The sequence below is a fragment of the Semicossyphus pulcher genome, unplaced genomic scaffold, assembly GCF_022749685.1.
Source record: "Semicossyphus pulcher isolate SPU_LCO1_2020_fin unplaced genomic scaffold, fSemPul1.0.p SCAF_8, whole genome shotgun sequence".
NCBI lineage: Eukaryota > Metazoa > Chordata > Actinopteri > Labriformes > Labridae > Semicossyphus > Semicossyphus pulcher.
Window position 1 is genome coordinate 21113645 of NW_027211759.1, and position 23774 is coordinate 21137418.

Below are 23774 nucleotides of genomic sequence, written 5' to 3' on the forward strand. Positions count from 1 at the left end.
TTTTGAGGACGTGCAAAGCCGGCGCTCCAAACAGACATAGTGGAAATCATGCACTTGCAAACATGTAGTTAAAAGCATATAAGCATAAAAGTATATCTCTGGCTTTATACTGGTTTACTTTAGTTTTAACCCCCACTAACATTTCCACATTTCATTTTACAATGACGAATTAATATGGATAATTATTATTATTATTATATGCTGTATCATGGACCAACACTCCTGCTTCCTCCCACTGTTTAAAGACATGCTTGTCAGGTTCATTGGCGACTCTAAATTCAATCAAGTACTAACTTAAATTGCACGTAGGTGTGAGTGTGAGCAGTGACAGCTGGGATAGGCTGCAGCCCCCACGCGACCCTGCACAGGATAAGTGGCATAGATAATGGATGGATGGATGGATCAGGGACCAACACAAAATTGAAGTTGGCATGAAATATTTGTTATTTACAACTAACATTTTAAATGTCAATATGTTTTGCTGTGAAACCCTGTGCTGAAATTTGGTGCAACAAACTGCCTTTAGGTAAGTACTTGTGCATCGGACTTTTGTCTGCTTTTTGGACTGCTTTTTGTTTTTTAATCCACTTTAAAAAGCTCAAATAATTCTATTCAAATTCCTCATGCAAGGCTGTATTTCTTGTTTGTAACACAACAGCTTGTTCCATTCCATTTAATCTGCTCAACAAAGGGTTAAAGCACTTCTGAGAAATGCTAAGAGAGAATAAATCAATCTCTTCCAAGTGGTCGATTTTTTGGCTCATATGAGATCCAGCCAGCGAGAAGTTGATACAGATTGTGGACCGTCCCAGACTGACTGACAGCAGGCATCTGTCAAAGGTGGCAGGTACAGACAGCTGTCTGGCAGCCTCGGCTCATGAACAATGAATGGGTGGAGACAAGACGGCCGGGGAATCCATCTCTCCTCTCGACAGCTTCCATCACTCTTACATCCCAGAGTCAGCAGAGACAACCTGAGGGCTCCTGTCTGTAACCTCTGTGCTATATGATCATCCGACTCGGACAAGTAAAGTCATTCTAGAGTAGGAAAGGAGATGGAAAAGTAGGAGGGTTAGACTGAGAGTTAGAGTTTGAAATTAAGTGTACCATAGGGAGACATTAAACGGGTCACATGCGAGGGAGCAGAGATGGGGATCCTGATGGCGTGGATGCCGTGGAAAGCAGCCGGGATGCTCCGTTTCCTCCAGCTGATAATGGAACGTGCCGGTGAATAAAATGAACATCCCGCCCAGATAACACCTACTGCTGTTCCTTCTGGGAGCTGTAACACATTATACCCTCTCTGTCACAGCTGTGATGAATCATCCTCGCAACGCGGAGGAATGTAGAATGTGGAGAAGTGGGAGGAAAAATACAGCATTTGCAGCCTCCCTTGCTAAAATCTCAGCCCGAAAGTACATGTAAGTGTAATAAATATGTGCGCTGTATCAAAACAGAATCGGAAGCTTTCGGCTGACACAAATATGTCTGCATATGTGTGACATCTGGAAAATGATGTGTTGCATTAAAATCCTCGAGATGTAAGAAATGTAAGTTTCCTTTTGCAGACTTTGACATCCGCCTACTCTCATTTTTCACAAATCCTGGCAACCAGGCGCGTGTTATCCTTCTCCATCTCCTCCTCGCTCCTCATGCCTCTCATCATTCATGCTGTGTACACAGTCTGTCCCTTTCTGGTTGCCCAGGCTCCTCCCGAGCTTGTTAATTGCGTCAGTGACACAGGTCTGTGTGTGAAGCAGCGGCAGTAATTGCTCTGGCCCGGCCTGAGGAGAGGGAGGTTGCAGCCGTTTGGCCTCCAGGTCTGCCCCAAGGCTACGAGATTAGATGCATGCTTCCGTGTTTGATGGGATGGATAGCATTAGCAGTTTTATCAGGGACAGAGTCCACCATCAAACTTGTACCCCTGTCCTCATAAGGTTTGATGGAAAACCCTTTTTAATATGGTGATGGCAAAGGTTTTTTTTTTTTTCACAGATTATTTTTTTGGCTGTTGCCTTTATTTGATAGGACAGCTGAAGAGAGACAGGAAATGTGGGGGATGACATGCACCAAATGTTCACAGGCCGGGAGTCGAAGCTGCTGCCAGTGCATCGAGTGTAGCCTCTGTACATGGGGCGCCTGCTCTACCAACTGAGCTAAACCAGAACCCTGGCTATTTTATTTATATAGCACATTTTAAGACTTAACAAAAAATGAAGCCATTTGCATGAGAACATAGGCAACATAAATGTAAGACTATAAGCATTAGTAAAGAAAATGAATCAATCACTACTGTAACAAGAAAATAGCAAACACACTCACAAAACTGTACAAAAGCAGGTGCTACCATACAAGTACATCCGCAGAGAGATCAAAGCCTTGGAGAAAGTTTGGAGGTTAGTTTTGTCAGCAGGCAGAGAGCAGGACAACTGTAACTAGGACTACATAATAATTCTTCATCATAATATGAACAAGCCAATTAACTCATTACCACCAAGGCAATCTCGGATCCCATCTACGGAAGCCCTTAGCGGACATTGATCCATACATTTTATTTACTCCATTTTCCTGTAATTACAAGTTATTTCTGGTCGTTTTCTTGAGATCTCGACTTATTTCTCATGAGATTTTGACACAGCACCACCATAACCAACGTTATAATGGGAAATTGTGAATGTATGGATGCATGTCCGCTAAGGACTTCCGTACCCATCGGCTATAGTCTGACAATGATTAGGCAAACGGTGAACATGCTGGGCGTGTAGCCAGTGGTTAGCGAAATGACTTCCAGTCGAGACTCCAAGAAACCGTTTTTCTTGTAATTTACTTTAATTAACGGGTCTTACCTTTGCCGACATTTCATCAGGTCTGTCCTCAAGAGGAGAAGAAATTAACCTTTAAAATGCTTGTTTGTTAAACTGATCTGATGCATTCGAGGAAGTTGGGAAATCTGAACACTGATTAGCTTTTGTGATTCCGCGTCAAGGGAATTTGTCTTAAGTTGAATTTTAGCTCTAGAACATGTTGTTAGCTGTTAGCATGCAGATGTCTGTTTATAGAGATTAATGAGAAGCTAAATCATCGTCAGATAGCCGCTGATGGGAGCCGGGATGTCATTACGGCGCATCAAGTTCGTCCTGCTTTTGCTCTCCACACGGACCTTTTCCTGCATACGCCGCAGCCTGCTGATACGTGATTGGTCAATATTACTCAGACTACAAGCGTACTACAAACGGAAACCAGAACACTTGCCATCCCTGAAATCCACGATCCACCATCTACAGATTCTGTATTTCCATGTAGAATCTGTAAATAGAGAGAGCGGAAAGGTTACGTTCTGTGACTAAGTTAGCCTCTTTGATGTCTAGCAGACAGCTAGCGGCACCCACCTGCCTTAATATATGTTTATTTATAGCGTGTTATATCCTCATTCCAGTAATGAAAACTGTTATCGCATATTGCAGAGTTTTCTCATATCATGCAGTCCTTACACTGAATCTAATTGTGGGTGCAGCGAGAAGACGCCGCCTGACGACCTGAGGGGCCCGATCTGTTTATAATAAGTGAGCAATTCATAAACGTGCTGTTCTCAGTGATGACCTTTAGAGTACAGCGGGGCCACTGTGTTATCCATTCACAAAATTTGTTTCCCTTCACTATCATGCAAGGAGCTCAAATGCCATCGCTTAGCATAATTTGTAGACCCGCATGCTCGAGAGTGGCGGACTTAAACGCCTGCTGTTGTACAAATAGCTTTCTCTCGGTTTGTAGCGTAGTGTCAGTGGCCCCAATTCATCAAGCTGGTCTGGTCAAGACTGCAGATTCTAGCATGGAAATAATCGAGAATAAGTGTAATGCATGATTATTAAAAGGAAAGCGTAGCACACCTTGCACAAGTTCATGTTTTTTGTGTCAGGGGTTGTTGTTGAGCGAGAACTTCCCTCGCTTGCAAAGTAAATGCAGAAAGGAGACAACTCTATGGAAGAGATTAATGAAACACTTGTCGTATTGAAAATGGTCACAGTCAAAGGAATTTAATATGATTAAGGCGAGGTCTTGAGTTTAATCAATGGTTAGCACAGTCACAGGTGGTGGGCCAGGGTCAAACCCCACCTGCTGTCAGAGGTGGAAGGCATCTGTACATTTGGCATCATATCTGTACTTTACTTAAGTATGACAATGTTTTACCATTACTCCCTACTCTTTAACAACAAATATCTCTTAGAAATCTTTATGAATTGTTTTATTTTGCATCATTTTTGCCTTGCCTTCCCAACCTCAAGACCAATTTTAACCTTAAATGATCAGACAGTAAGGGCATGTGCCAGTTACGGAGTTGTTTGCGCCAAATAAATACAGTGCAGCGCTTTCAGTGCTCAGCTTCCTCAGTGCATAAACGCCCTCGGTGTCACTGTCATCTGTCGTTGCGCTCACAGCGCTATCAGTTGAAAATAGTTAAACTTTTGTAATATCGCTGCGCTTGTCAATGTCACTTCTCCCTCACTGACTAATCAAAATCAAGAAGGGGCAGGACTTAGGATATGTCGGAGCAGGAGCTAATCCTTTGGTTTTTTCAAGGGTACAATTTCCATGACTAGAGCTGCTACTAATGCGAGGACATGATTCCTTTCCATTGTTTTTATGTTTTCTTTGTAAAATTTCCTTGAATCAAAGCAAATATTAAGCCTACTGAGCAATTTAAATCAGATTTGCCAAGGGAAGCAGCCGCCAGACAACTTTCATAACCTAGCAACAGTAAGCGCTCTGAAATTGAGGTCGTGGGCACTGCCAGCGCAAACAAACCGCATAAATTGAAATACGATTTCTTGGCGAATCCATCAATGTAAAAGCCTGTCCTGCACAACAGGAGTGACATGAGTTCATGACCAACAGGGAGGACTTGTAGCTACATGGATGAAAGTTTATCAGACAACATGGCTGACAACATCAGAGCACAGCGAAAACAGCAAAACATCCCCCATCCAACTGATTCACATATCGGGCCCGAGAATATGATCTAAGTTCACAGGTCTCCTGATATTAGCTTAGCAAAGAAACAGCCAGTAGAAATGTCCTTTTTTAATACTTTATTCTATGAGTAAGTTTCAGAACCTACACTTATTCTCTTTACTTTAGTAAAGAAGTACCTCTACTTTTACTAAAGTCTTCTTTTACACCAGTATCTGTGCCTCTACTTGGGTAAAGAATATGTGTACTTTCGCCCTCTCTGCCTGTCGTACACGTGAGGAATTGAAAGTGCACCTCACATTACCCTTGACTAACACCGGCCTGAGACCTGATTTGTTCCTCCAGGCTGTAACACAGCTGCCCACTGCAGCTAACAGGTCATATACGGAGGACACATTTCATCACAGTGATTGATGAAGTATAACATAACAGGTGTTATTTGAGTTTTCAACTTCAAGGTTGTATGAGTTTCTGCCAAGAGTAGTGTTTTCTGGCAGTCTAAGGAGAGGGCTCACAGGACTTCATAGAAATCTTTTTTGGACAGCAATGCAGGAAGCTGTTGTGTTATCTCTCAGCTAAACCACAGTTTCATTTGCCATCCTAACTATGCTCACTTCAGAAGGAAACCATCTGTTGTGTTTTACAATCTGCTGCTCATTTTCGCCACCCTTTGGTGTGGAACCGCACGTTGATTTGCATGTACTCGTTCAGCCAATCAGGATAAACCCAACAACTATCCACTATGTAATATGGGGCACTTAAATCCTTCCTGCTCACAGTCTTATACAGTATGTTAACTTGTTATAGAGTTCTATGAAACTTTTAAATCCTTCTCATTTAAGTTTGAGTAGTACAACACTGTTAAAAAACATACAGCGCTAGTGTGTACATCATAAAAACACAAAAGGGTCTTTTCCAAGGAGTGCCATACCAATGAATGGAATAGCTCTGATTAGCCAAACTGATGTACGCACTCTCTAAAGTACAGGTTAGGGTTAGGGTTGGACTTGAAATACATTTTAGTACATTCTGTTGCAGGGTCTTGCATGATTGCATGTTCGCAGTTGGTCCTCACTGGGTTCTCCGGCTTCCTCCCACAGTCCAAAGTGTTAGGTTCACTGGTGACTCTAAAGTTGCCCGTAGGTTTGCATGAGTCGGAAAGTTTGTCTGTCTCTATATGTCATCCCTGTGATTGGCTCCAGCCCCCCCAGCAACCCTGAGCAGGATAATCGATATAGATAACGGATTGAAGGATGGATGTTGCAGGCTAGCGGTGGTGCGGTGGTTAGCGCTTTTGCCTCAGAGCTAGACAGTTCCTAATTCAAATCCCGGTTTGGGGCGTAGGAGGTTTGTGGAGTTCCGGGTCTCCGGGTACTCTGGCTTCCTCTCACAGTCTAAAGACATACACGTTAAGTGCCGAAAGTGAGAGCGTGAATGGTCTGGTCTGTGTGTTGACCGGCGATAAGTCCATGGTGTACCCCGCCTCTCACCCACTGACACCTGGGATAGGCTTTCTTTGTGAGGAGCAATGGAATTCTAACGTAATCCAAGGTTTAGACAGTTAAATAGAGGAAAACTCTATGGGAAATATAGACAAGGGAATGTCAATATTTGGAATAATTTGTACAGTAAACATGATTTTATGCATTGAATCCTTCACTGACATATTGCATCACTGTCTTTCCTTGTGTTTCCCGCCTACACATACTGCATTTCTTGAGCAGACTCTCTGTTGCGACTGCTTAATCAAGATGACAAGCAACCTAAAAATCAAAACCCTAATTGAATGCAGTACTGATAAGACACCTGCTAAACATGCACTTTTTTTTAAACTATCTTTTAATTCCCTAACCAAAAACCTCTTCTCAATTTGAAGTTTGGCAGAACTGCAAATAAAAGAATTTTGTTTGAGACAGTTAATCCTCCACTCTCATAGCACCACTCACTTTGCTGTTTTCTCTTGCCGTGTCTGTCTCGTCTCTGCTGCTGCTACACTTGTACTCCCAGGCACCTACACATATAGCAGCAACACCTGCAGGTATAGCAGATGTGCTAATGACCTCTGTTCTGACAGGAGGAAGACTGAACCTTCTATATCTGCAGCATCACAAACACTTCAGCACTGCCTCTGCATAGAAATCCAGACATTGCTCATGATACTGCCGCTAAGAGACTCCGATCAATACATTACAATGTTACACAGTGTTTTGGATGGCTTGTACTGTAGCCTGCAAACTCCCAATAGACATCTGTTCAGTGCATTTGAAAAAGTATGAGCCACAAGAGGAGAAATCAAAAGTGATGAAATAGAAATAGTGATTTGTTTTCTTTTTTACCTGGGGAGTCTTGCAATTTTTGATGGATTTCTCCCAAACTGGAGCGGCAAATTGGCAGAATAGATATTTTAGTTTGTTATGTTTGTGATCTTGATTCTCGCTTTTTGAGGGAGAGAACAAAGGTGTGGTCTCGGAGGGTGATATTTTACTGCGGGAAAAGACAGAACTACAATAAAAGGCAGAGACAAACACAATAAATAGTGTGTGAAGTGTGACGCAGTCTGAAGGACATGAAGAGAAAAGGAATTTAATAGAGGGCATGAGGCAGTTTCTGCACCTGGATCGTAATTCTAATTCAGCTAGAAAATGCTTTACGATGTGTAGATAACACTCAAAGCATAAATGCAGGCGTTATTGCATTCAAAGAGCTTCTTTTTTTTTTTCAATATACCTTTCCAGTCAGGCAGATATGTTTCTGTCGGTCGCCCAGGAGTCTGTATTCAATCATCCTTTGGAATTATTGATGCATCTTTTATTTGTGGTAGAGGAAATGAGACATGGGACTTTTAACAAAGGGCAGACAATGCGGGGATGGAGCTGAATGAATCCTATTCTCTAAATTGATAGCAGTAAACTGATACATCAGGGCTTCTGTGAAACAACGGTAGAAGTGAGCTTTGCTTTCAAGGCTGAGACGAGGCTGTAGCTGAATTCAAATGTTCATGTTTAGTACACACGGTAGCACAGAGGGATTAAAGGTGTTTGCGTTTTGCACTCGTGTCCGCATACGCCACATGAGCCTGGAATCCTGTCTTTCTTCGATTTCATTGTCTCTCCGAAACAGGCTAACATCCATTAGCGCTGGCAGGCGGGGGATTGAGATGAATGTGTTCCAATTTTAACCACACCTCCGAGTGCCCTGCAAGGTCTCGCATGGATACAGGAAGACTGTGAAGTGAGAGCTGGAGCTGTCCCAAGGTAGCTTGGACTGTTTCAGAGTGATCTTTGTGATCTCTACATGTGGGTGGAATACCAAAAACACATCTATGAATGTGCTTGTACGATTTCATATGAATAGTTGCACAGACAACTTTTCCTTTTTTTCCCCAATCTGTTTTGTGCTTTAGCTGCATTTTGCACACATATAATATCCCTTAAGGAGACCACAGCTTCAAAGGTAAGTCTCTGAAAAAGTATGTATTCACTTCAAATATGGCCACTCTATCTCTGTTACCTGCAATGGCAGATAATGGGCAAAAAAGGTGGTAACAATGTGCTTGCAAACACACTTGCTGAGAATCCTCCGTATAACTCAAAGGGGGAAAGAAATTACCAGCTCATTTCTCAGAGCTGGTAACTGTTTACGCTTTCAGTGTTTACATTCTGCTTGAGTGATAGTTGCACTGTTTACAGAATCTCTCCTCATGAAAGCTTTCTGTCTGACTTGGTAAAGTAATGAGTTTAGGCAATAAGACTTTATTTGCACCCTCATATTTACACGTTCAAATTAAAGTACTCAGTAGAAACATAAAGGTTTCTTTTTTGTTCCTGGTACAATCTTTTTGGCGAGGTTCAACCTGGAAACCTTTCAGAGGTTTCTACCTAGAGGCTAACAAAAAGGTATTATCAAGAATCTTCTGTGAAAAGTTACATCCAGAACCTACAATGAAAGGTTCTTCAAAGAACCCTTTGCTGGTGTAATGTAACAACTCAGAATCCTCTCTGGGGGTTCTACCCAGAACCCTTCCACCCTCCAAGGGTGATAATGGGTCCTGGCAACCAAAAAAAAGATGTTTCAGATATAAATGATTTGTGTAGAATCTTTTTGGAGATGTTCTACTTGAATCCACTTTAGGTTTCTACCCATTACCCAACACAACGGGTAGTACCTAGATCTGTTAAAAGTTCCAACCAGAACCCTCTGTGGAAGTTAAAGAAAGAGCCGTCCTGTGGTGTTATGGTTCCACTATAGTCTCTCTGGGGGTTCCAACCAGAAACGTTTCCACCTTCTAAGAGCACTACTAAGAACCCCATCAACTGTCATCAAAAAAGGTTCTTTAGATGCAAATGGTTTAGGGTAGAATCTTTTGGCAGGGGGTTTCACCTGGAATCCTTTCAGAGGTTTTTTTTACCTAGAAGTCAAGACAAAGGGTAATATCTAGAACCGGATGTGAAAGGTTTCAACCTGAACCCCCAATGAGATGTTCTTCTTTGGTCTATTAGTTTCACTCGGAGCCCTCTCAAGGGACTATACCCAGAACCTTCTCCTGTTTCTCCTAAGGGTGCTATCAAGAACCTTCTCAACTATCTTCAAAATAGACACAAAGGGTAACACCTAGAACTGTCCGTAAAAAGTCCTACCCAGAACCCTCTGTTTAACTTCTACAAAGCCCTTCTGTGGGTAATGGTTCCACTATAACTCTCTCTGAGGATTCTACCCAGACACAATTCCACCTTCTAAGGGTGCTTTAAGAACCCTGTCAACTGATTTCGTCAGATGCAAATAGTTCAGGGTAGAACATATGGAGAGGTTCATCCATGGAACACTTTCAGAGGTTGCTAGGTAGAACCAAACACAAAGTGTAATACCAGGAACCATCTGAAAAGTTCCACCAAGAATTTCCCTAAAAGTTCCTACATAAAACCCTTCCATGGTAAGGTGTTTTGGAACCTTTTTTTCTATGAGTGCAACATCTACTTTCTGTCTACTGCGGTTGCATTGAGAAGATGTTTTCTTGCTTTATAGTGGATCAGAGTGCCCGTTTAACCCTGTGCCCACATCACCGCAGTGGAGGCCACCACTTAGGGAACAGGGTTTGACTTTAACCATGATAAATGACTCGCCATTAAGATAATGATAATAAAATGGCCGTCTGATTAAAGGAGCATCCAGTCATGTTAATTGTTCGTATGATGAAAGGTCAGACTCAGCACGTGTCGGAGCCCAGGCGCCACCAGCAATGGTATTTAATGAGACTTTCTCAATTAAATTATCCACAGGGAAACAAAGACGGAGGCCAACGCTTTCCGCTCCCAGCTGACATTTATAGGACACGCTGGGCCCTAAAGGCCCTTTGTACAGAGCCGGCAGTTTGTCGCCCCATCAAATGTTATGGAGGATGGATTATTCTCCACCTTGTTCAAAACATCATCGCTGCCAACACTTCAAACACATAAATAATCATTTCAAGTATGCATTGTTGGCTAATGTACCAGCACTGTGCAACACACAAAAACGCTCGTGCTTTTCTCTACAATCTGGATTTGGCCTTCCCCTGCCGACGTGCTGAGGTGGCCCTCTTCCTCGGAGGATTAGAAACGATCAAAGCAATGCTCATTCCACGCTCACATTTCCTCCCCCCCGCCCCCCAACACCATGCAGGAAACCCCAATCAGCCCACACACACGTCTGTATCAGCCAGTAGGGTAAGCCTTGGGCATGCTTGAGAAAGGAGGGAGATACACAACCGAATACTATTAGAAACTTTGTATTATGGCTTATAAATTGGCAGGATGTTTAAGTGTGTTTTGTGGCAAAGTCCTGTATTTGTAAGAGTAATATTTAATAGATAAATGATGTTACTTACTGAGTAGGTTAAAACATTTTCTCAATGTTTAGATTTGAATTCTCGTCCAATAAGAAGTATTGTACGTTCAGACTCTGAACGAAGTTACTTCACACTTCAAACAATCTCCTAAATTGCATCTATGTTCCACTTTTCTGCTGCCATCGTTAAGATTCCTCTGACGACCTCCTTGGCTTTCAGTCTATATGTGTTGACTGACAGGCTGGAATCACCCTATGTCGCTATGTGTCACAGCCCCATAGCTCCTCAGTGATGACTGAGGGTTCGTCCAAGGCAACAGAACAAACCAATTTATTTTCTTGTGTGTGTCTGTCAATGTGAAGGCTGTGTGTGTGCGTGTATTCCTTACAAGAAAATGAATCCGAGATGTGTGGCGAGAAAGGGGTTGGTATTTGAATATGAACATTTCCCGTGGTGCTTTGGGGTTGGGGCCCAGGAGCAGTGGGCATTGAGCTGGTAATTCTTCACCCTGTGATCAAAGAGCCAGTTCTCAGCTAGCCTCCCTACCAACCCTCTCTCCGTTCCCCTCATTTCCCCCTCCCTTCCCTCTCCTCGCTGCTCCAATCAGAGCCCAAAGCAACCAGGCGTGAGTTATAACCCTGTGGCGCTGTTGCTTATTATCCCTGAGTTTTTGCGGATTCCGCTGGTCCTGCCCGACTGGTAACCTCTCACTGCGCTGACTCTTACCCCTTCAAACCTCACTTCTTCCTCTCGTGGTCAAGCTCAGTGCTCCAGCTGCATCTAGACTCAAACAACAGTTTCAGTCCTGGCCTTTCTGGAAACCTTTCGGCAGATACATTGCTTCCACTTCTTGCTGTCCTCCCTTGTGTTTATACTCTTGAACATTTTGAACTCTAAATCCACTCTGTCACGCCCTTGACGAAACCTCTCTGAACATCCACAACTTTCAGTTTATGCTCCCTTTCCTCCATGCACGCATCTATATTTATACACTTCATTTCTGAATCTTATGTATGAACCAAATCTTTCTTCACTGCTTGTTCTAACTTCCTTTGTTCTCAATGGCTGTCTGATGCTCTTTCTATTTTAATTCTCACTTCAATTGCTCAAATGTGTCACTCATGCGCTGGGACTATGCATATTTGTTCATTCTAGCATCTCATAGTCATAAAGCGCTGCTGTAATACTCTCAAGGTTACTCTCAATGTTACCCTCTTACAAATCTGGGTCTCTTTTATCTAACACAAATATAGCCTGGAGTGCCAAGAAGTCTGATGAAAAATGCAGAATCGGGCCAAGGCATGGCAGGGAGGCCGGGAATGCTTGGCCCACTTTGGCCTGTGAAAAAACACCTGTGACAGTTGGTGGTCGTCTAAACGAAGGCAGCCTGCGGGCGTGAGTGGTGAGGCCAAGCCAAAATGATTGCTATAAAACAGGCCAAGCCTGGTGGGAGCGCTGGTGCCTCTTTTCATCTTGGCCTCACTCCATCACATGACCTTCTGGCCCTGATGCTCTCGTCTGTCCTTCTGTTTTCCTCCTTTCTCTCGCTCACTCTTTGTGATACTCCCGCTCTTCAGTATTCTGTTAGATTTTGTCAGTGCAGATTGTTGAATGTACCTGCGCCCAGACTTATGCACAATTGAATAGGCTTCTGTCATTCTGTTTAATCCCAAACCCATTTTAATGGCGCCTTTGATAACCTGGGTCATTGACTTTAATGTGGGCACCCTTTTTGATGGATGACACCAGCACCACCTGGCAGAGGCTAAGAGAGAGAGATGAAGTTGAAGAGGTCGATATATTAAGCAAAGGAGCCAGACTCCAGCAATATTTAAACAAAAGCTGATTTAAATTGATGGAATGGATGAGACGAATTGTTCTACTTTGTGTGAAGTCATTTTTCTTTTAAATATCTAGTGCTGACTTGAAGTTGTTAGGACCAAGACAGACAAGTGAGCAGAAATGTAAGTTTTTATATCCTGATTTGCCAACTTTATGATTAAGTGGGGCTAAAGACCGACGTATTGTCAGCCTGACTGATTCTTACAACATCGTGGTGCTTCCTCCCTTGCTTCTGGAGAAAGCATTCATTTTTTGCATGATAACAACACTCAGTCACATTTTTTAAGTCTTTGAATACATCAACAATACTATCTTTCTTAAACATTACTGTCAATGGGGCCTTAAGGTTGGCAGTGTTCGACAGTTGATACACCACCAGGTCTAATCTGAAATATCTTGACAAACATTGGATGGACAAGACTCTTTGTTAAGACGTTCCTTGTCGTCATTGGATGAATCCCATGCCGTCTTCACGTATAATCACTGGACAATGTCTGTAGAAGGTGGTCCAGACTTTATACGGACTTGCCCTTTCACACATTAAGTACACAGCAGGAGATTGTGCATGTCAGCCATGTTCTGAACTAATGCAATTAGTCTGTATGTTTAAGGTCAATGGTTGGCATCTGGGAAGAACGTGCAAAGGCGAGGATGTGGACTCGCCCATAATGACTGTTTTTTGAGTTGATATCAATTAAATATGTATTAGGCTGTATCTGCAGTATCAATAAGGTAGATGAAAAGAGACCAAAACAGCTAAATGAGACGTTAACAACATCGAGTGAATGCTCAGGACAACTACTACTCTGGCCCAAACGGACATGAAGCTAACTTTGGACATTTGCATTCTCACTTGCAGCTTCTCCGTGCAATGTTCACGTCAATGTGTAAAGGGGGCACTACACTTCGTTATCCTCTGACTGACATTTCTTGATATTATATATGAAATAATTTGACAATATATGGTTGCCCTTAAATAATGGTTTATAATAACTGAAGTGATCGCCAGCTTTTCATTTGGTGCCATTTTCAGGTTAGCCTTTCAGTTTGTCTGACCTTATACCTGCAGAACTAATGACATTTAGCTCAAAGCACCACTGTGCCTGAAAGGAGCCTCACAGAGGACAGCCCCAGTCTGACACACAGCCCCCGGTGTATCTGCTCTCTAATCAAACCTCATTTAAACTCATTTATAGTGACATAAAGGATAGTACCAGCTACAGTTTAGTTTATTCCTCCCTTAAAGAGAGGGACAAAATCTGAGGGGTGAAACCCTGATGAGTGCTTACAGTTAACCAATGTCCACTAATCAGGTGTAAGTGAGAGAAGATTGCCCGTTGCTAAGCCCCTCTTGACCTTGATTGATGCTGTTGTTTAGAAATGCCACTGCCTGTTGTTTGGAGACCAGATGTGATAATGGACTGATGCGGCCTTAAGAGACAACTCACCACAGAGAGAGTAAATCCAGCCGCTCCCAGCCTTGAGCACATTTGGATGTTTATTGGTTAAAAACCACTGCTGGCTAGTTGCCATTAAAAGGCAATGTGCAGTTATGCTCCCTTTGTTTACAGATAAAGACTTGTTAATGTAAATCACTACATTTAATTGATAAATTATTATGGCTATCATTGTGTTTTAACGAGGGTCCATTATTACTTTTGCAGGGTGACTTTTAATTAACAACAATGTAAACCGCCAGCTATTCACATTTACTGCAATAGCCCAGGGATTGGTCCCTCTCTTTTAACAGTCGAATGCCTCAAAATTCCCATTGCAATAATGTTATGCTAACGCTCTTTAAGTCGTATCTATTATCATCCTTGTTTTTTGCAACCCATTCCAATCTGTTAATCATTTAGTCGGGATTAATTAAGAAAGTGATTGTTGATGCTTCAGGCGTTTCTCCCTCAAATTGTTATTGGGGCCCCTGCCTGTGAAATCCCAAATCAATACCTGTTCTTCATTTGATTCTCAGCTTGGGACTTATAGATTGACACGCACACACACCCACACACACACACACACACACACACACAAACCATTTCTATCCCATGACTCAATTGTTGTTATCTGATGTCCCCGCAGCACCACCAGCACATCAGCTTTGCTTACTAATGTCAATGAAACAAGGCATTGGTCCCAAAATGGAATGATTATTCATTGCACTTGGAGGAGCATGAAAGAGACTCTGGGTGACATTATTTTTGGCCTGCAAGTATGTAAGAATGTCATGCGTGTGTTTTCATAGGATTGGTGACGTAATTCTGCTTGCGGGTGTGTTGTGTAGTTCAGTTATACTCAGTATTAGCCACTTAAATCAACTTCTTAATGATCCAGCAGAAACATTTGCTGAAATCATTAGCGCTTTGTCCCTTGATGTGTCCTCTTCCCTGTTTTCCCTCTCTCCATTACTTTGTGACTCACACAGCCACTCACAAACAAAGATGTCCTTCACATCAGTAGGCTGGTTATTAAATGTAAGATGAATGTCAAGGGACTCACACTAGCAAGTCAAACTGCCATTGCCGGTCATTGAAGGGCCTTGGCATTTCACAGCTACCTCGGAGGCAGTCTGACACGACGAGGACATGTCACCCTGAAACTCTCTTGAGGTTTATTACTGCTCTCTCACCATCATTTCACTCTCTTGTTAGATAAAGTGAAATGTTAGCAAAGCTTTTACTGACACTGGACCTTTCTACTCTTGGCAAAGTTACACTATTTTTACTTTCAGCAATGCCCTACTGCTTGTGTGTTATATAAGGTAAAATCTTAAGTATTGAGAATTTGTTCAATTAAGTGTCTCCTCTCATTTCTTTCTTTTGACTATAATCAAACAGCGCCCATTTTCCAGACAACATGTTAAGGGTGGAAAGCTAAAAGGCTGTAATACGTAGGTTTTAATACCGTATCCGGTTGAAAGGCGTATAAAATTGTTATCATTTCACTGCTTATTGGTTGATCAGCAACTGAGAGAGAATGAACAGTAAAAATCTGGAGGGAAAGCTGGCCATATTTCAAGTCTAAACAACGTATTTAATAACCCATTACATACTGTAAGGCAACAGCTAATGTTAGCATTCAGCCACTCTCGAGATAGTGTTAGCTAGGAAGTGGCTAAAAGCTAATACTACCATTTGGTAATATTACACGACAATACGATAAGAAACTACAATACTTTCCTAGCTAACATAATGCTTATTTTAGGCCTAAAAGGAGAGTTATGGTACGAGCTAACGTAAAGTTAGCTTGTGGAAGTGTTTGAATGCTGCTAGCTGTTGTCTAAACAGCAGCTAACAGGTCATTAAATATGTCGTTTTACCTTGAGAAATGTTCCCATGTAGCTCCTGATTTCTGATTTCTTTCAGTAGCTCAATAAGCGAGATGCGAGGAAGTTATATAAAGTATCACATTCCTTGAATTAATCTTACAGCCTGGAATACAGTAATACAACATGTGTGAAGATGGTGAACTGCATCGTCCCACTGGATTTTTTTCTCTCTTCTTTACTCGCACACCATCTTTCTCACCTTCCTCATCTCTTGCTTCCTTCATCCCCTCTCCTGGTACTTTTCTTGCTGCTGGCTTCATCACTTCCTCTCCTTCCCTTCTCCTCTGTAGTGCTGTTTTGTCTCCCCACACCCACACATACGCACACTCACACAGACTCCTTTTGTGCCACTCCTGTCATACATTCCCTTACCTCTTGCCATATCTCTGTCTGAATCTCTTTCTCTCAATGCCGTCACTCACCCGTAGGCAAAGTCATCCCAAGTTGTTATGTCCCCCCCTCAACCCTCCTCCCTTCACTGATCGCATCATCTCGCTACCTCAGAGTCATTTTCCAAATTTGGCCTCTAATTGGGTTTCTCCTGCGATTAAGTCAATAACAACCTTCATATTAGAGTTTAATGTCCCCTAATGAGTCCATTTGTTGGCCAGCGGCTAATTAGGTCTGATCTGTTTATAGACAGCCTAAACTAATTGATGGACGTTGCTGAAACACTATTTTTCAGTCAGTAATGTTGAATCCATGTCTGCTTTTAGCTAGCAGCCCTCTCGCGCAGAGCCCCCCACAACAGATTATACTGTTCTGGTTCATGGATCAGGCTGTATAATTTGTGAAACAGCTAAGCATTAGCGTTAATGATAACTCCAGGGGAGCAAAATAAAATCCATTAAACATTGACTGACAAATCTTCTTCCACCCCAACAAGCATTTGGTTTTATTAGCGTTGATTGTATTCTTGGCGTAGAGGAGACTTGTGTCTGCTTTTGTTAGCCGTAGAAATTATTGAAGTATTCATATCTGCCAAGTGTAAATTCTTCAAGAGTAGCTACGCAGTGCACAAGCACAACCGTCTAGCATCAGGAACCATCATAACAGTGTGATATAAATGAGGCCCTACATGCAACAATGGGGGAACATGAGGACAGCAGGCTACCACGGAAGTTATCAAGTGAGAATCTTTGACAAAGTTTTAACAGATCTGACTGACATGCCAAGACCCCCACCCCTCCCCCTGGATTTTGAGTCTGCACAAGGCTTGGGCTTGATAAGGCAGTGAGTGTATGAATATAAAGTGAGCTGGAGGAGTCTGATATTGGGACTCATCCCAATCCTATGCCTCCAGGTTAGCATGCTATCAAAAGGAGGGGTTTGTTTGAAGCGAGGTTGTCTGTCTGCACACAGCTGCAGTCCTACGATAAAGAGGAGAGGGGCTTGATAGGTGAATCCTCCTGTCCTTCCATCCCTCTCTCAGTCTCTCGCTGTAATTCAATTCTACTCAAATTGGCATGAAAACACCAAAGCGGCAGGATATTTTCTAGCATCCTGTGTATCAGTGCCTGGACAGTGCTCTGTCTGTTGTTAGATATTAAATTCCTCACTGTCACTAGAAGTTACTAGAGAGTTTATCCTGAAACACAGACAACTGAAAAGAAGAAATCTCTGTTTTTGGGTCTGTAACTCACTTGCTGTGCCAACAAAAAAGATTATTTCGTGTTTTGGTGTGTTTGCCTCTTTAAACCTCCATCAAGGCAGAAAATCTGTTTAAAGATTGCTCCAAAAAGTGTCCCCCTGTGCCATCAGTTGCCTCCAAATGTCTTAACATTTTTTAAACCTGCTCATACACATTATCGAGTAAGCAATATCAGGCTGGTTGCTGATTTTGTTTACGATGCCACATTATGCACAAGTGTCTGAGGCTAAGGTTTGGCAAACAGCTGGCAGGCTGCATCATGGATACGGATAGTATTGGTAAGTTCCAAATAAGATAAAGCACAATTGAGAGATCTAACTAAAATATAATGATTCAAAGGGAAATTGCTGATATGAGACAGAAACGATATAGTTAAAGTAATTTTGGGGGCAGGCAGTTCTCTTTATAGCGTTTTATCTTGGAATGTTCTTTAAACTTTGCATTCCCAGCTCAAGGGTTTGCAGGCAGATTCTGAAGAGGGCGGTCTGTACATTATCTTCTTCATGGTTTTAAAAAGGATTTGTCTCAGAGGATTTAATGGTTCAGCCATTTACATGCCCGAATAGCACACACAGCCAAAAGAGGAAAACTCCACATTGAAGCGAATGACTGAAGAGGATCAGCGGGAACATCCTGGGAGGCTGAACTGAGAGAAACCCCAGCACCTGGTTGTGACTCATCGAACTTCTGCTTGTGCTTGTGTCACCTCACTGCCTCCTGTCATCTAGGCATGATAGATATGATGTTAAAGCTGTGTCCCATTCCAGGGGCTGCAGCCTACGAAGGAGTGGGCCTATGGAGGCATTGCGCCATTCGAAGCCTGCGTAGACAGTTATAGACAATCTGAAACGAGATGGTGTAGTCTACGGAGGATTTCCTGTTAGCGTCACCAGCTGTTCCCGCCCTTACCCATGCATCACCAAACACCGTTCCTGACGCCTAGCAACAGGTAGCTAGCTTGCTACCTAGCTAGCTAACGTAGTAACGTAACCTATTATTAAAAAAAAAAATTGTGTAAAGAGCCCTTTCGTTTATTAAACATATGTAATTCTAGCTATTCGATTGAGTTGAAACCAATAACGTTTACATTTAAAAGTTTATTCCCTGGCTCCGCCATCTTATTTGAATTGACTCGCGATGCATCTCGGGATACGTTGGGCAGCGATGGATGCACCCGATGAATCCTTCATTGCCCCTGGAAAAGGAGGACCCATTTGTCGGCCGCATATGAAGGAGCCTTCAAATTGGGACAGCCTCCGACGCTCCGCTGCAATCATCCTTCTAATGCATCCTTCAAAGGCTGTAGTCCCTGGGTTGGAACACAGCTTATGTATACTCAAACAAAGTCATGACTCTACACGCAACAACCACTCCAACCAAAGGTGTCACAAAGTGGTACGCTGCTAGGTTAGGTAGCTAGTTCCAACATCCAATTCACATGGCTAGCCCAGCACAATACAGGGACATTTGGCATAAAATGTTTTTTTGTTGCCAATTACCAGCTGTAGGTAACGTGAACTACTATCCACGTTTAAGAGCAATCTTGTAAGCCTTCTGGAATTGCCTGACTACAATATAGCCTCTGGAACTAATGCTAACATTTTGGGCATTCCAGTGTAACCAGAGGTTAGTGATAAAAGACTTCTAGCCAAGACTTTGCAGTCAGGGAAATCTAAACGCTGACTGGCTTTTGCGACACAGCGTCAGCGTTGATCTCCCGTTAGCTGAACTTACAAATCAAAGTTCAGAACATCTCCATCTGCAGCAGCCATCTTGGATGCCTCAATGGTGCTGAAACCCATGCCATATTAGATAAACCGTTGTGATTGGCCTGAGTTGAATCAGGTTGGATGAAAAACTGTCCTGATCATGATCATGGCTGTTTTGAGATCTGGATGGTCGGTGTTGCTTCAAATTTAGCCTATAGTGACAAAACCAGTAGCCTATTACAGCAATGAATTCATTTGCAGCCCTAACATAATCTTTTTCATGACCACCATTGTAAATAGACAACTTTAAATGAGTTAACTGAAGAGGGAGGGGGGACAAACACAACTGCCTTAGAAAACAAAACATGAGCTGTCAGAGTCATCTAGTTCTCATAATAAAAGTGCAGTAGGCCTATGTGTAAAGAAATGTAGTCTCCCATAAGCAGATATTTTGTTTGCCTTTTTGTAAAGTGTCTTGAGATAACTTTGGTTATGATTTGGCACTGTACAAATAAAATTTGATTGATTGATTGATATTTCTTAAGAAAAGCATTTGTGTCACTAGCTACAATACCAGGGACCCCTGGTTGACCTGCTTTATGATGTAACAGGCCTACAATAACAGTCATGGGCGGGTATGAATTTCATAATAAGCAATCTTCATAATGGGATTTAATTTCAGACTGTGAATCTCATATTTTACATTATGTTAATGCTGTTATCTGTTGCCTCTTTGGGTTTATCTTTCACTTATTCTGTTAGAGCATTTTAGTCTTTGAAACAATTATATAATGTAATGTTTGATTAGGTTGTATAGTTCTGGGGAAATGGAAATCATCCTCTCTCATATCTTATTCATGAAGAAACCCCATATCAGTTTAGTTTTACCCTCATGCTATAGCTTGTGGTTCTTTTCTTGCTGTCCCTAATTTCATTTTTGTTTCGCCTGTGTCTCTGCTGAGTAGGCACATAGGTTAAATCACAGCACAGCTTAAAGAAAACTTTGCTGTGGACGGAGTAACGGTATCAAACAGTAATAGAGACCGTTAGCGGTCCCTCGCCCGCAGTTTGGGAACCGCTGTCCCGGACTGGCCGACCTCTGCTCTCCGGCTCTCTTCCTCCGACTCCGCCTCTCTCAGAACCAACACACGAGCGACCGACTCCCCAGCCTGCCCGCCGCCACCCCGAAGCCCCTCCAGCTCCAGACTGTGGAGACTTTCCCACTCCCCAAACCGGACTCCGTACTTCTTCCCACCTTTTTCTCACCCCAAATGTTCTCCGAGTTTTTCCGGAAGATAAACAAACTTGAAAAGTACAACCGACTGGAGTAGCTGTATCGGAGAAGTTTTTCTTCTTTGCCCCAGTTTTTTGGCCCCGCGGCGGGGCAGGACAGCACGGGCAGGCCGGGGGGAAAAGGAGACCGTATGATGTGGATCTGGTACCTTCTGCTTGGTTCGGGGTCAGGCTCAAGAACTGTTGGTAAGTTTTTAAAAGCATACGGATACTAATGTTGTTGTCACGGCGCCGACCTGCTTCAGTTCACGGGTGGGTTAGAGGAAGGGGGGAATGTAAAATCTTTTGAAGTGTTCGCTGTGTGGTTCAGCTCAAAACTACAGTTCATGTTTTCTTCTCCGACGAGTTTTAACTTCTCTGAGCAACTTCCACGATACGAACTTAGTCGACGTTTCATTTCCCTCGACTGGATGTTTTTTTCTCCTGAAGTTGGGAGCTGTTACATGTAAAAATATAACAATTTCATTTAGCAGACGCTTTTGTCCAAAGCGACGAGTTGTAGCAGCAGGACAGCAGTTTCAGAGTTTTTCATGCATGACGAATGTGCAACTGGGTGCATGTCCCCTTCACTCAGGAGTGAGAATATTTTTGCTACAGACACCCCCCCATGCCATATCCATCTACCGTGTGTGTTTTACTGAGATGGGGTTATGGTCTCATCCAGGTTAGGTTATATGACTGAGAGGTTGTTGACAGGGCAGTGTTGACAAGTCAATCTGTTCTCCAGCCCCGCCATGGCAGCTGGGGCCCGGTGGAGGACACTACAGGAGTTTATACATAGGACAGGCAGTTGGCACTTAACTTCATTTAACCATGCAGCTGTAGTTTTGAGCTGGTATTTAAATCAGTGGCATCCATCCCCTAGTTATCACATGCAATTTCAGTGATGGCCTGCAGGGAATAAATTGATGTTAAACACACTGTGATAATCAATGAAGAATAATCATGATGATAATGTAAGGAGCTGTTCTCAAAGTTGTGTAGAAAATGTATGTCTTCATCTTCTGCCCCTTAAGATAAATCTTTCACATAGTATATGGCCCTGCACTCTGCAAGTTGTAAATCAAGTTTAAGTGAGTTGTAATTCCCCCTGAAGATACTAATTTAACATTTATGTTCCCTGTAAAAAATGCACAGAAAACCTAAGTTTATAGGCCTATAATCCATCTACATGTAAAGAGTTACTTTATCATGTAGATAACCTGCCTTCATAAATTATGGACCACTTAATAGAGTACAATCAAAGCTATTTTTGTCAACAGGCTTGAGCTTAGTTACCTCTTAAGTATTTCAATGAACCTTAATGTGTGTGTGTGCAGTTGCATTGACAGCTACAATTCTATACAAATCTCCTGGTACAGTAGGTCTTGCTTATGAAGGACGTTTGTCCCTGTAGGAAAAGCACAGGTGTAAACAATAACCTTAACGATGGCTCTGTTCCTGGTATAGTGCATGGTGGCTCACTTTAATGGCTTACAGGAACACTTGAATCCATTAGTAATGTTATTAGTAACACCTGCGCCTTTTCTGCTACGCCAAGTAAATATGAATGTCTTCTGCGAAAAAAAGGCCTATTGCTACAATTTTAGTTTAAAATTCAAAAACACTGTTGACACTATTTATAGTTTGTATTTTTTCCACAAGGCTGAGGTCAAGCCTCTGCTCATGACTATGTTTCTATCAATGTCAGTGAGAGTGAAGTATAAATGTCATTATATTAGATGTGGAACAGAGATTTAGTGGGAGCTGCCAAGCCCACTTTTACTTAGCTCTGTTGGAGCAAAGGAGCGTGTAGACATGATTGATGTCCGATATTTTCTCCAAGAATATTACTGTAGTTTGTTTTCTCCTGTATTACTCATGTGTTGTCAGCTTTGAATAAACAAATTGGGCTTCAGCTTTTTATTAGCTCACAGCCTGACCAGGGTAATAATAATATCAGCTACACCGTGTTTGTGTGTTGTATTGGTTCCCAGGCTATTAAATAAACAAGAATAGAGGATAAAAATCACCAGCCAATGTTGTCCTCAGGACGGTATTGTCGGTAAATATTCCAGCTGACAAATTAACCAGTAATATTATGTCTAAATTGGGTGTCCTGCCACAGTATTTAAAACTTAATCTAAAATTTTGCCCTTACATTAATAAAGGTCTTACATATTTCAAAATCCATGTGGGTCCTGGCTCGGCAATACCTATTAAAATGATAATCACAATATTGACATTTAAAGATGTGTCAATATGGGAAATTACATGGGAAGAATTTCCTATTTCACTTAGAGTCTGTGCAAAAAATAATGAGGCAAATAAAATGTGTAAATGGAGAATGTCTACGTGCTCTGAAAAAACCCCAAATGATTTGCTACATAAACATAATTGCAAATATGCATATTGCACATCTGCAAACACACAGATGAAACGTGAGTGCAATAACATGTTGCATGTTCCTGAGTAGTCAACAAATACTGTGAAAGCCTCATGTGAAATGCATGAATCAAATCACAATATTGTTGTGCATGCTGTCAACAATGGACGTAATACAAATATTAAACCATTAATTCTTTATTTGAATACATTTATAGAACAGCTTCAAATATGAATGCAATTCACAATCATACAACCTCTTGAGACAAATCTTGTAGATGTTTTGTAGCTCTATTTTACACACAGTACTTAGCAGCCAAACAGTGTACAGAATCATGTATCAATTTCAAGACTAGAGAAACATTCACAGTCCACTAAATATTGGAAATTTGCCATAAATATCCGAGTACGCCTCAGTAAATACCCCATTTTTCATCTCAGTGAATGTTGCTTCTAGTTTCCCCTCTTTTCTAAATCAGTTATTTCTTGTTTTGGCTCAAAAAACAAATAAAAAATGCTCAAAACCTGTGTTCTGTGCAGGTACAGCATCAGTCCTGTAGTAATAAAGACATAACAAATGTAGCAAAGTGCACTCATTGTTCTCTCCTTCAGAGGATGCTTATTGCAGATTATTTGGCCTTGCACTGGAGTGGACTCAGGAGCCTTGCAGTCTTGCACTCGCCCTCGGAGCTACATGAGATAAATCAGTGCTATTATGTAATATGAGATGTAGCCACAATATCCACTGACAAAGGAATGCTGCAGCGATGCAGTTACAAACAAGGCAGGTTT

General features: G+C 42.1%; 1 protein-coding gene across 1 annotated transcript in view; it reads left to right on the plus strand.

Annotated features, from left to right (window-relative positions):
* Positions 1-20524: 20524 nt before the first annotated feature.
* Positions 20525-23774, plus strand: part of ldlrad3 (low density lipoprotein receptor class A domain containing 3) — a 96258-nt gene continuing 93008 nt past the window's right edge. Inside the window, exon 1 of the mRNA XM_069686644.1 lies at positions 20525-20804. Within this exon, the coding sequence (XP_069542745.1) occupies positions 20750-20804 (55 nt within the window). The 5' untranslated portion in view covers positions 20525-20749. The remainder of the gene's footprint in view (positions 20805-23774) is intronic.